This window comes from Sinocyclocheilus rhinocerous, unplaced genomic scaffold (assembly GCF_001515625.1).
Source record: "Sinocyclocheilus rhinocerous isolate Xijiao unplaced genomic scaffold, SAMN03320098_v1.1 scaffold1071, whole genome shotgun sequence".
In the NCBI taxonomy this organism is placed as follows: Eukaryota; Metazoa; Chordata; class Actinopteri; order Cypriniformes; family Cyprinidae; genus Sinocyclocheilus; species Sinocyclocheilus rhinocerous.
This window is the reverse complement of record NW_015638033.1, coordinates 106,897-119,449: the sequence shown is the minus strand read 5'-3', so window position 1 is coordinate 119,449 and position 12,553 is coordinate 106,897. Positions and strand designations below refer to the sequence as shown.

General features: G+C 38.6%; 1 protein-coding gene across 1 annotated transcript in view; it reads right to left on the bottom strand.

Moving 5' to 3' along the window:
- LOC107749530 (dihydrolipoyllysine-residue succinyltransferase component of 2-oxoglutarate dehydrogenase complex, mitochondrial-like) overlaps nt 1-12,553 on the bottom strand; it is a 42,033-nt gene that overhangs the window by 18,851 nt on the left and 10,629 nt on the right. Inside the window, exons 2-10 of the mRNA XM_016564705.1 lie at nt 12,023-12,056; nt 11,833-11,872; nt 11,668-11,729; nt 8,376-8,450; nt 8,241-8,296; nt 6,860-6,968; nt 5,375-5,542; nt 5,141-5,223; nt 3,924-4,021 (exon numbers count right to left, since the gene is read on the bottom strand). Of these exons, the coding sequence (XP_016420191.1) occupies nt 3,924-4,021; nt 5,141-5,223; nt 5,375-5,542; nt 6,860-6,968; nt 8,241-8,296; nt 8,376-8,450; nt 11,668-11,729; nt 11,833-11,872; nt 12,023-12,056 (725 nt within the window). The remainder of the gene's footprint in view (nt 1-3,923; nt 4,022-5,140; nt 5,224-5,374; nt 5,543-6,859; nt 6,969-8,240; nt 8,297-8,375; nt 8,451-11,667; nt 11,730-11,832; nt 11,873-12,022; nt 12,057-12,553) is intronic.

Below are 12,553 nucleotides of genomic sequence, written 5' to 3'. Positions count from 1 at the left end.
CCAGGCAACGATTAGTTCTGTGAAACAAAGCAAAACCAATGTTACACCGTGTCTACGGACGTGAGCGGCGCGGTGCAACAAATCCCCGACAGAAAACTGCTGCTGCGTTCTATTTATGACGTATTGACACAAACTTCAAATTATTTTCAACTGTCGCTTTGTCGCGTCCAGTGTACTAGACAGACTTTAGCTGTTGCGGCGCAGACACGGTGTTACTCACCTATCGAGAAGAAACAAAGCAACCTCGGCGTCCGATCGCAGGCCTTCCGCTCCTTGAGTTCTCTCCAGCGCTGGAAAGCTGATCCGATATTTACATGGGTCCTACTTCTTGCCTTAAGCCTTCGTTTTTTCCCGCAGACGTTTTCCTCTTTTTTTTTTATCCACCATCTCTATTTTTCTGTCGCTCGGCTCAGCTAAAGTCCGTCCCGTGCACTGAACTCTCTCTCCTCCACATCATGAGTAGACACGCCCCTTACTGCTGATTGGCTACAAGTTTGTTTTGCTATTCGGCCCGAATCAGTTTTCTAAAGCGTTTTTGAAAAATCGCTTACCCCACCTTTAAGTTCTGGTGCTTTTATTTAAAATTCATGAAAGTTATATTATTTTGTGAAGATTATCTTGATGGACAAAACAAGTAAGTGTAAATTTCATGAACTATGATTGAACACAGAGCTTATTTTTTGCGATAATCCAAAAGCCTATGGAAAAATCCTATTGGCTTTTTGTCGAGGGAACCAGAGCGATGCTAACAGCCGAGCCGCCTACAAAGTGACGTCATAGTTTCCCCACTCTATTCAAAAGCAGATGTTTAGCAGAATGTTCACGCTGCTCTTTACCATTCAATGGGAGCATATGCCAATTTACAGTCGACCTTTAAGCGTTATAACAGCAGCACATGTGACTGCTGCACTGTTTTCCAGGTCCTCTGAAATCATATGATGTTTTTGTGTGAGAAACAGACTGAAATTGAAGTTATCTACTCAAGAAACAGAACAAAACATCAAGTCATCAGATGACTTCAAAAGACTTGGATTACAGCGCATTTATAATGGTTGAGATATTTTACGTTCCTTTTGGGAGAACTGCTTAAAATACAATTAATATTCAGTGATCTGATGGATTAAAAGCCCTGATCTATTGAAGTGCACTGCACTGAACTACGGCTTCGAAAGTGTGCAGCGACGCCTGCAATCAGCCTGATAATTAAAATGAGGAAAATGTGTGTTTGGTTGAGTTTTAGTGAAGCGCTTCAGTTTACAGATGTTCATCCAGTCTTCAGCAACAGCCAGCATTACTGACTATACTTGGATTATTTGAAACAATCATATTCCCTTTAGCCGGACATTACTGAATATGATTGGAATATCTGAAACAATCATATTGGTTTTAACTGTTACCTTTTCAAACACATTAGATTATTATTAATCTATCAATGGTTTTGAAAGAAACATCTAAAGGTAATATGATTGTTTCAAATATTGACAAAATTGATGAGAAAAATAACAATTAGTTTATATTATTAAAAATGCATCAATGTAAAAGTTATTTTTCTCTTTTTTTGTCAACGTCAAAGCCCTTCGTTATCCTTTTAGATGTTTCCTTTTCAAAACATTGATAAAATAATTGTATTTTTAAGGATTTATTTTTATTTTTCTCATCATATATTTGTCAACAGCTCAAATGGCAAAGCATATTCAAATCATATTCATATTGCTTTTACATGTTTCTTTTTCAAAACAGTGATATGTTTAATAATCCAAGTGTTATTTTTCTCATCACCAGCACATTTGTATTAAAACCATTTAATCGCCATGACACGCACACCCACAAAAATGCCCATTCCTAATTTCTATTTTATTTAATTTTAGTAATCCCAGGAAAAACTCTTCAGCAATGATCTGCATCAAGCAAACTCCTCGGTTTGAGCATTTAAGGTGCGTCTCCTTACTGAAGCACTGATGGAGGATGTTGTGGACAACAGTCTGGCCAGGTTTTGAGTGAAAAGGGCCGAGACTGTAATTCTTTATTTTCCTGTCTCTAACACCGTTTAGCCTCTCCGGTTTCTCCGCTAACGGAATTAGGACCGTCCCAAGACACGCGCTCTCAGAGAAAGGAGAGAAGACGTGATAAAAATCTTCACTTTCCAGAGCCTTCAAATCTTATTGGCCTGTCATAATAGCCCATAACGTTCCGGGCGTCTCGCACGCTCCCTCCGCAGGCGCGTCTCGGGGGACACCGAGGCAGATGCTCGCGGGCCGCAGACGAGCGCGCTCCTTCGACTCCAGACCGGCAGAGTCTTCCTCCAACCCATCAATGCCAACCAGATTAGCGGCAGAACGGCTGAAAGCCAATACGGCCATTTGCGCTGGGGAGAAATCCTCAAAGTGTCCTCTTCAGGGGTTAGCGAGGGAGGTTGTGGACATTAACGTTTCCTTGTAAATTAATAAAGCCCATTTTGCCCTTCTTATCTTTGTTTTGACCAACATTAGGACCAAATATTTACATTCGGCGCTTTAAGTGGGGATCGCGTTGCAGAAATCTCTTCCTGTAGACCAGATTCCAATCTATAACCATTTGGATGGGCATTGCGGAGCTTCTAATCAGGTTTGGCCAATAAGCAAAATTTTCACAGGGCCGTCGACAGACCTTCCTATGTGTCAGTGCACGATACTGCACACTAGCAGGCAGAAGTTTAGACACGTTTATCTGATTTAGTGTTGTTCAGGCTTACAAGTCTGTTTGTGCACAAATATAAAGTATGCATATGTAACTGTAACTATCTTTTATTATTACTCTTTTTTTAATTCATTGAGTTGGAGCAGATATCTAGACAAAGAAGAAGCTCAAATATATAATTTGTGTCACGTAGGGCTGGGTTGAAAACATCGATTCCTCGATTTTAATCGATTCTCATTTTAATGAAACAATATGTTCGATGTTTTCAGTTGATGCGTCAACAAAACGTCACTAAACATTATTTGTAGCACGCCAGCCATCCAATAAATGCAATAAGCTTTGTGCAGCCTCGTGTGAACCGATCACCTCTTCCTCTTTACTACTACTTACAGCACCAAATAAACATGAATGAACATCAAGGGTTGGGGTTGAAAGCAACACAATAACTTACTGAAATGAATCATGTCTCATGTAATCAGTGATTCAACCGCCGAAAGACGTCAATTAAACAACTTGTGATCAACAATGTTACACAACATCACACTTTATCTCAGGAAAGACATTCAATGTCCATAAACTCGTTAGTCAGATAAAAAAAATAACTCTAAAGAAGAGCATTTTGATAAATATATGCACTATATTACATATATTTTTTACTATTTTTTAAATTTTATTATTTTTTACTGAATATTTAATGTATGTTTACATAAATCCATTATGATATCCACTGTTTAAATGTTCATATTTCGACAACAACCTGGAGTAGACAATTATATCATTAAATATAAATTAATACATTTTTATTATATAATAGATTTTTATTATAAAAACTGCCATAAGTGCAATTTAAATGTTTGTTAACAAATCAATTTAACATAGTAATGTACTAACAGATAGGGCTTATTTTATAGTTTACAGCTTTAAGTTTGATATCCAATAAATAGATAGATATATATAGATATCGAATCGAAGTGAGATCAAAATCGAATCGAACTGCAGGCTAGTGAATGGAAATCAAATGGTGAAATTTGTCTCAATACAGAGCCCTAGTGTCATGTTTTCATCTCCACATTATCCCCAGACTTCCATTTGTGTTATTTCAAAGTTAATCACTTTTTTTCCTGAAATGCAGAAAATCCTATTAACAAAACTGAGTAGGTGAGCACCAACCTTTGACTGGCAGGGTATTAAAAACACATTTCAAAGAACCAATGACTGTATAATCTTGCTGGTTTGCTGTTACAGACCTCATATCGACTTCATTGAAGGTTGTCAGCATGGCACAGGTGTTCTGCGCTTCCTTCAGCCGCTGAGCGATTCGCTGTCTCATGCGGTTCATCTTCACCTGCAACAAAACCACAAGTGGGCTGAGCAAGGGAACGCTGGGCCTCAGCAGAATTTGTGCTACTTTTAATATAATTTCATGCAAAAAGCACTGTTAATATAGAGACCATTTCAATGCACTTTTTTATATTTGGCCATTGAGTTTCTTAAAGAGCACAGATAGAGTGATTGGGGTCACTGATTCAATAATTAGGCATCACTCAAAATGTTCATGAAAATCTCCAAATGGCATTTAACACTGTTACACATATACAGAGACATTGAAATACATACATTGCATTTCATTTGGTAAACGACGCCTTGATTATTTTTCACATTTATACTGTTTTAGTTCTTGCATTAAACATTTTGAATCAAATGGCGACAATGCAATAGGCTCTACTAAACACATTAATATGTTTATATATATATATATATATATATATGATATATGTTTGATTATTATCCAAATAAATGACTGAAAAAGGCATTATTTTGGAGGTCTCCCATAGACCAGTGTTTGTATTTGTCATCTTGTTTGGTCACTAGTAGTGAATGCCTGCATTAAGGCCTCCTAAATTAATTTTAGTAGTGTAGTATAATTTTATGTAATGCCATATCAGCATCTTAGGCTATTTTAATGGCAAAAACTCAATTACAAAAATACAAATATCACATCAATACAATAAAAACCAAGCAAACAAACAAACACAGCAAGTAATATTATATAAGATTTTTTAAATTAACATACAATAAAAATTCTAAAACCTTTTCAGGCAAAATCTTACTAAATAGGTCCTTAAGTGAACTAACTTTATAAAAGAGCTTTCAATTTGCATTAAAACCGGGACAGTCCAAAAGAATATGTTTCCTAAATTAATTTTAACTAATCTGATTGTCCTGCAATTAAACTAACGTTTAAGTGACAAACAGATCAATATGAAACTAAAAAAATAACATCAATGCTTGCTTTAAAGTCAAAAGTGGACCTGAATGGTGCACTCGAGTCCAGCACAGCAAGTGTTTACAAACTGGGGTATGCGATATATGTTGTATAGTAGTATGCACATCTTCACAAACGTTCATCAGCGTGTAACCTGCACAGTGTGTCGATGCAGACAGCAGGTGTGAGGAGTCTTACCCTGTGCTCTGATCGGGCGGCTTTGGCTCCGGCGTCAGTGTCAGCAGCAGCAGCAGGAGCTGCAGTGGGTTTGATGGCTGAAACTACAACACAGACACAAGGCAAGAGCGTTTCATGTCAAACGTTTAGTCGAAGTTAATATCACAATACACCAATCTCAAGCTCTACTGAACAGCACCATCTATGATGCACCTATGATGAGATTTCACCATGTAAACGGGGGAAACTCCTGACCTGGTTTGGACTGGATGGGCTGGGCCGGCACAGGGGGTACAGGGGGCATGCTGGTGGGGATGGGCCCTCCAGCAGCAGCAGCAGGAGCAGCAGGAGGAGGAGGAGCAGCAGGAGGAGGCACAGTCTCTGCTGCAGGAGGAGGTGCTGCTGCCGTCTTAGCAGCTCCAGCTGAAACACAGTCAGAGCTGAAACCACTGCAGCAAAGCAGCACTCATTTATAATAATAATCACTTCCTAGCACGGAAAGTCCAGACGCTTTATTTCTGGTTATGGTTAAGATGAAGATGGACTTTTTAAATAGGGGGTTTTCTTCAGCTAATAGCTTTATTAAAACTTGTACATTTAATTGTTGTAATACTCCCATACTTCTTATATCTTAATATGTGATCTTAGTCCATCATCATAATTTTTTTTTTTTAAATCCCAAGCTCTCTCAAGTAAGGTTTCCTTGGCTTTAATAAGTTTATTCACATAGTGCTTGTCACATTTCAAAGCAGCTTCACATAAAATCAATGTTTCAGTGTTACAAACAGGAAGTATTCTGTTATTGGTCAGAGTTAAAGCATCATCCATATGGCGGTAATATAGAGCAAATGTTATCTGGTTAGTAAACATCATGTAATCAGTTAAACACACACTGAACATGTTAGGAAGTGACTTCAGCTTATGATTGTAATGATTACAATATAGTCCAGGACATTATGCCCCTTTTTATAAGATGTAATATTGGTGTTGGGTGTCCCCAGAATGTGTCTGTGAAGCGTCAGCTCAAAATACCCCACAGATCATTTATTATAACATGCTGAAAATGTCATTTTTGGGGCGTGTCTAAAAAAGTGCTGTTTTGGTGCGCATCACTTTAAATGCAAATGAGCTGCATATTCCCGCCCCGTCTCCAGAAGAGGGCGTGGCGTGTACATCTCTGCTTTGCATACCTACAGCAATAAACAGTAGAAGCAGCATGACTGAGAACGAGGGAACCGGTGTTCGGCCGTACATGTTTGAACCAGAGTCACACAGATGAAGGAGAAATAAAATACGGTTCAAACGTTAGCGAAGCACTACAACGGCATGATTTTGAGGCACATTACCTTCAAAAATAAAAGTAATCCACTGCGTCCTCAGTGGCTCAGATGTTGAGAGAAAATTGCATTGCATTGCTTACAAGACATTGCTGATGTTACAGCTTCTCAAGCACGAACAACCAAATCCAACTCGCTGAGGGCGGAAACTACAGTAACGCAGGCCTGTCAATCAGCGGCCGTGGGCGGGGCCTAAACAATGTGACATCAAAACGGCAGGTCTAATGAGACTGGTTTGGTTTAATGGGGATTAAAAAATGAGTAGTTAGTGGATTTTCATCATTGTAGGGTGGTTGTGTTCACACACTGCCAACACACATTTATGAACAAACACCATGTAAAAGTGGGTTTTGCATAATTAGTGCCCTTTAATATATATTTAGCAAAAATAAACACGGCTGACCTCCTTTCTTGAGTTTGAACAGAGGAGTTCCTCCTTCCACTTTGCCTCCGTCAGGAACCAGCAGCTCCTCGATGACTCCTGCAGCTGGAGAGGGAACCTGCACCGACGTCTGCAGGACATTTACATTTACACATTTAGCAGACGCTTTTACCCAAAGTGACTTTCAAATGAGGACAATGGAAGCAATCAAAATCAACAAAAGAGCAATGATACGCAAGTGCTATAACAAGTCTCAGTTAGCTTAATGCAGTACACGTAGCAAGGTTTTTAAAAAAAATCATATAATAAATAAAAAGAAAACAAATAGATAGAATACAAAAAGATTAGAGAAGCAAGTGTTAAGGACAGTCACAACTCACCTTAACTCAACACTACACACACACACAGAGTCACAGACTACAGATACATAACGCCAAACAAACGCGGCAGAGATTTCTGTGAAGTTTGCACCTATAGGTTTAAGGGTTAGGTTTATATATGGTGCTAGGTTTGTATATGAACTTTAACTGAAAGATAAAGAGTTGTCCTGTGCACCGTGTTCAGAGGAGTGAATCTGTGCGTCTGAAATCACACGTTGTCTGAGTGCGTACTACAGTATTTTTGAAGCTTGACTTGCTTCGAGACCGTTCATATGGTGTTTTACGAATACTATGAATTCAGACATTCTACTCTTTTTGTTTACCGTTTTTCGCATACTCCATAGTATGGAAGTATTCAATGTCAGATGCAACGAGTGTTCCTGCAGTTTATGGTTTGCAGCCTTTCTGCTGTAGTCAAACTGAATGTTTTTAGGTGCATTTTTTGATTTTTGTATATTTTATACAAAATGCTTAGGATAGAATATATAGACTTAAATTGTGCACATTGTTATTTTGAGGACACTGGAAATGAAAATGTGATGAATGCATTTAGAGAATAATTATTACTCGCAGCCCTGTTTAGCTAACTACTTGTCAGATTAAACTGCATACACTTTCAAAATCGAGTTTTGTTCCTCAAACTAAACTCAAGGTCTTATCTCCTTGAGGTTCAACAACAACTCCACTCCAGCGGTCGGGATGCTCTTAAGGAAGCCCTGTAATGTTAGACAGATGTAGAGTCATGTTCATCTGACGGGTTTCTTAACGGTTGCTGAAATAGGACACACTCTTGCTACCAAAAACAGCCTGGAACAGAAGGCAGGTGTCCAGAGGCACGGTAGCAAAGGTTGAACTATTTTTAACTTGACACATTTTCTTAAATAAATGCAATGCTCAACACTGCACTAACAGTGAGACGCTACACAACAGCCAAAGATGCACGTCTGACAAATGTGTACACACACCAACGATTAAACCGTAATTGTGAACATTCAAAACGTTTAACAGAATGTGCTTCTTACCTTATCGGTCTCAATTTCACAGACGACCTCATCTTCAGAGACTGTGTCTCCAACAGCTAAAGACACACAGAACAGAGTGAATGGGGTCCAATGGGGCGGGACGTCTGTCCTGCACACCTGCTGAACTCATCTTACCTTTCTCCCACCTGACGTCTCCCTCCGTGACAGACTCCGCAAACGCTGGTGTTTTCACTGTAATAAGTTCATTCCCTGCAATTACAGAAGACAGTTGATGTGTAAGTTGTGTGCTGTGCAACTGTAGAAAGGTGTTAACCAACAGAGAGCTCTCTAGAGTGTTTACACCACTGAATAGGGTTTCTGCAGGTTTCAGGAAGGTAAACGTAAAACGTTTTTATTTATTTTTTACATTTAAGGACCAAATGGAAGGGAACACAAAAAAATGAGAAAATGATTTATGGCAACACTTCACATTTTGTAAAAACCCAAAACTTCCAACAGATCGCCATGACTTTTTAATTAATTTAACAAAACATCTTTGATTACTGCAAAAAAGTGAATGTTCTTCCTCAGTATTTCTGTCTTGTTTTCCAGTACAAGTGTCTAAAGAATCAAGATGCATTTACTGGAGAAGCAAAATGATACAAGTCATCTTGTTTTCTGAGAAACTGATCAAGATGAAGTGAATTTGATTAAATCAAGAACAAATATCTGACAATGGGCTCAACTGAATTTAAATGGGAAAAAGTTTTCATACCCCATTGGCAGATATATGTTCTTATTATAATCAAACTCATTCAATTTAATCATAAATTGTTTTCTGAGAAACTCAACCAGACTTTATATCTTCATTTTGCATCTCAAGTAAATGCATCTTGATTTAAGTATGTTTAGATATTTGTACTGGAAAACAAGACAGAGGATGATAATAATGTTTTTGCAGCGAATGCAGCATTTAATGCCATGACTATATAAAGATTTTCTGCTCCAAGAATGAGCACATCTGCAGTAGCCTTCATTGAGCAGATTATATTACAGGTAATGAATAATAGAGCTGTGATTCATGTCACAATCACTTAAAGTAATTAAAGCATTTCGAGTTTTGCCAGGTCTTGTGTTTTGTATGATTCATCACATCTTAATATTCACCATCGTCTAGATGTTGCGTCTCAATTATTGAATGAAAATGAAATTAGACAACTTCGGTATTTATATTACTGTTATAGTGTGTTGCTGCCAGGCCAACTGTTTTGTACATTGTAATGGATTATTTTTTGTTATTTAAGATACTAAAGATAACATACAGATACAATTTTATTCGACTGGCTATATGCTTAATAAATGGCAACTTGCCACACAAGTAAATTACTGGACAGTAAAATTTGAGTAAAAAAAAAATATATATAACAGCCCAACAGCAACACAACAACATGAGCATGTAAGTAAGTGATAATAAGCAGGCAGAGGGTTGTTACTGCAAAATATACCTCAATGCTAAGCAGCAGATTCTCGTATCACCCTATTTTGTGATAGCTGCCTACATATTATCCGGCTTATTACACGGATAACTTTACACAAAATATTGGCTTCACTTATATACACTGGCAGTCAAACATATGGAATAAATAAGTCTTTTTAAATGTTTTTCAAAGAAGTGTCTTCTGCTCACCAAGGCTTTGATCAAAAATACAGTAAAAACAGTAATATTCTGAAATAAGCCTATTATTAGAGTTTAAAACAGCTGTTTTCTATGTGAATATCTGTTAAACTGTAATGTATTTCTGTGATGCGCAGCTGTATTTTCAGCATCATTCCTCCAGTCTTCAGTGTCACATGATCTTCAGAAATCATTCTAATATACTGATTTGCTGCTCGAGAAACATTTCTGATTATTATCAATGTTGAACACAGTTGCATTTTCCGATGTCTGTCCAAGTATTTTCAATTTGTTGAAATACTATACATATTTTATTATATGTAGGGTTGGGTACCGAAACCAGGTACCAATATGGCACCGGTACCTATGTAACCGGTATGTACTAGAACCGAATCCGAACGCAGATTTCGGTGCCTCATTTCGGTGCCATGCCCGAGCGATTGATTGAAATATTTGTCCTCTGGTTCTCCGAAATGGACGTAAGAAACATCATCGCGGCACCGCACGTGAAAAATAATTTCCCGAATGAGAAAAATGCACGTGAACTCAAGTCGGAAAGCTCTAATAATACAAATCCAACACATCTTTGTAGTAATGAGATGTTGTTTTCACATTCAATAAATTAGGGTGACCATACGTCCTCTTTTCCCCGGACTTTTTGGACCTACAAAAATGCATCCGGTCGGGATTTCTTAATAGCCCAAAATGTCCGGGATTCGGCTGTTTTCTTAATCCCGCTCCCGCTGAATCTCTGACCATTGCCGCCTGCTCCCGCAACATGTGTTTCGCTCCCGCGATTTTTGTGTCCACTCCTTTAAACATTCTAATATTGCATATCATTTTGGCGCATCAGGGAGGCATCTCAGTGTGCGGTGCATTTAAATATTTTTGAATGAGCGTTTGCGCTGTTTACTTACACTTTCGATTTCGCAATCACACGCACTCTGTGTAAAGGGAGCACATCTTACAAGATCAGATATTTGTCAATGAGCTCAGGATCTGTTGAGCAGCAAATACTCCAGCATGGTCTTGTCAGTCATCTCTCCTTATTCTCGACCTGTGATCAGTCAAAGCTGACTCCGGTAGCTCTTGTTGGATGCAGGGTTGCCAAGTCCGCATTCTTTTCACAGAATTGGGCTACTTTTAAACTGTTGCCATAGGTTGATTTTCCCAAGTGGGTTAAAGGTTTGAAATATTGCATAAATTACATTTGACTGAAATGCTTGTATTGAAACATTTTGCATTCTACCTATGATAAAACTCAGGAGGCCAGTATCGGGCCCGATACCGATACCAGTATCGGTATCGGTGCATCCCTAATTCTAATGCTACTTCTAATTTTATCTGCTTGTTTTTTTTAATTAAAAAACTTGACCCTCTAACATTTGCACTCTCTATTCTATTTCTGTTCTAATGGCCAATCCATAAACGGCACCGGAACCGTTTTAAAAGTATCGATTTGGCACCGGTATAGAAAAAAACCCAAACGATACCCAACCCTAATTATATGTATTTTTTTTTTTTATCTGAGCTGAACATGAAATAATAACCAGCAGATTCCTATGAAATTAACTTATAACGAAATAATAAATAAAGCAGAGGACCTTAAAATCAAGACTTGTGTGTATCAGTGACGGCTGACCCTGACCTTCAGAAGAAAAGTGACCTTAAATAAGTGAAAGAATTGTGTTGACTGTACGATACAAACACCAAACTGTGAAGGGAATGGTACACAGTCTAATCGTGACTAAAAAGCAAGGCAAACTGATGATGATGATGCTGCTGAGACCTTGTTTTAGGGCTGATACGTACTGTGAGCGGTCGTGGTGTTGAAGTATCTGATCTGATAGACGCTTGACCGGGTCTCACAGCTCCTGAAAATCAACAGCACAACACAATCCAGTCAGATCCTGGACTCTGTATCTGCTGGGAACACCAGGAGCGAGGAATCCTCCGGGAGACTTCAGAGATACTTACGGGCTGTTCTTGACGGTGACACACTGACTCGCTGTTATACCTGGAGGAAAAACGAGACACAGGAACATCTAATCAGGTTTGTTTCCACTGTCAGAGAAAGATACGAGACTGTTACACTTGTACTTTTACAGAAAACACCTTCTATGTCATGCAACTCAGAGGAAATATCCTCAGCTATCTCACAACTCACCTGATGTCGCCCGTCTTGCGAGAACACTGTTACCCTAGAGAGAAGAACAAGATGACACCAGTGCATCAGTGAGCAGAATGAGAGCACTGACCAAGCAGCAAAACAAACAGCAATGCTCATCATAGGGCTGGGCGATATAGCTAAAAAATGTATCAACGATAGGGCTGCACGATAAATCGAAATGGAATCGAGATTGCGATTCGACAGAAGCTGCTGATTGTCATGCGTATCTTTCAGTGAAGCACGGTTCTGTGATCAGCAGTAAATCTCCATCCGAAGGCCAGAGGGCGCTCTCGCGCTGAAACTCCAGATACGCCTCGCAGAAGAAACTCAGAAAATCGCTGCAGCTGAATAAACAGAAGATTCAACAGCTTTCGTTGATTCAGCGTGACTAATAAACACACGACTACGGCAATATACGGTTTATCTGAGTTCTTATTATTATCATTTTCATTAAAATAAAGTATATTTATAATGCAATGGCTTTATCACTGCTTAAATACTATGAAATATGTTGCGTGCCTTATTCTG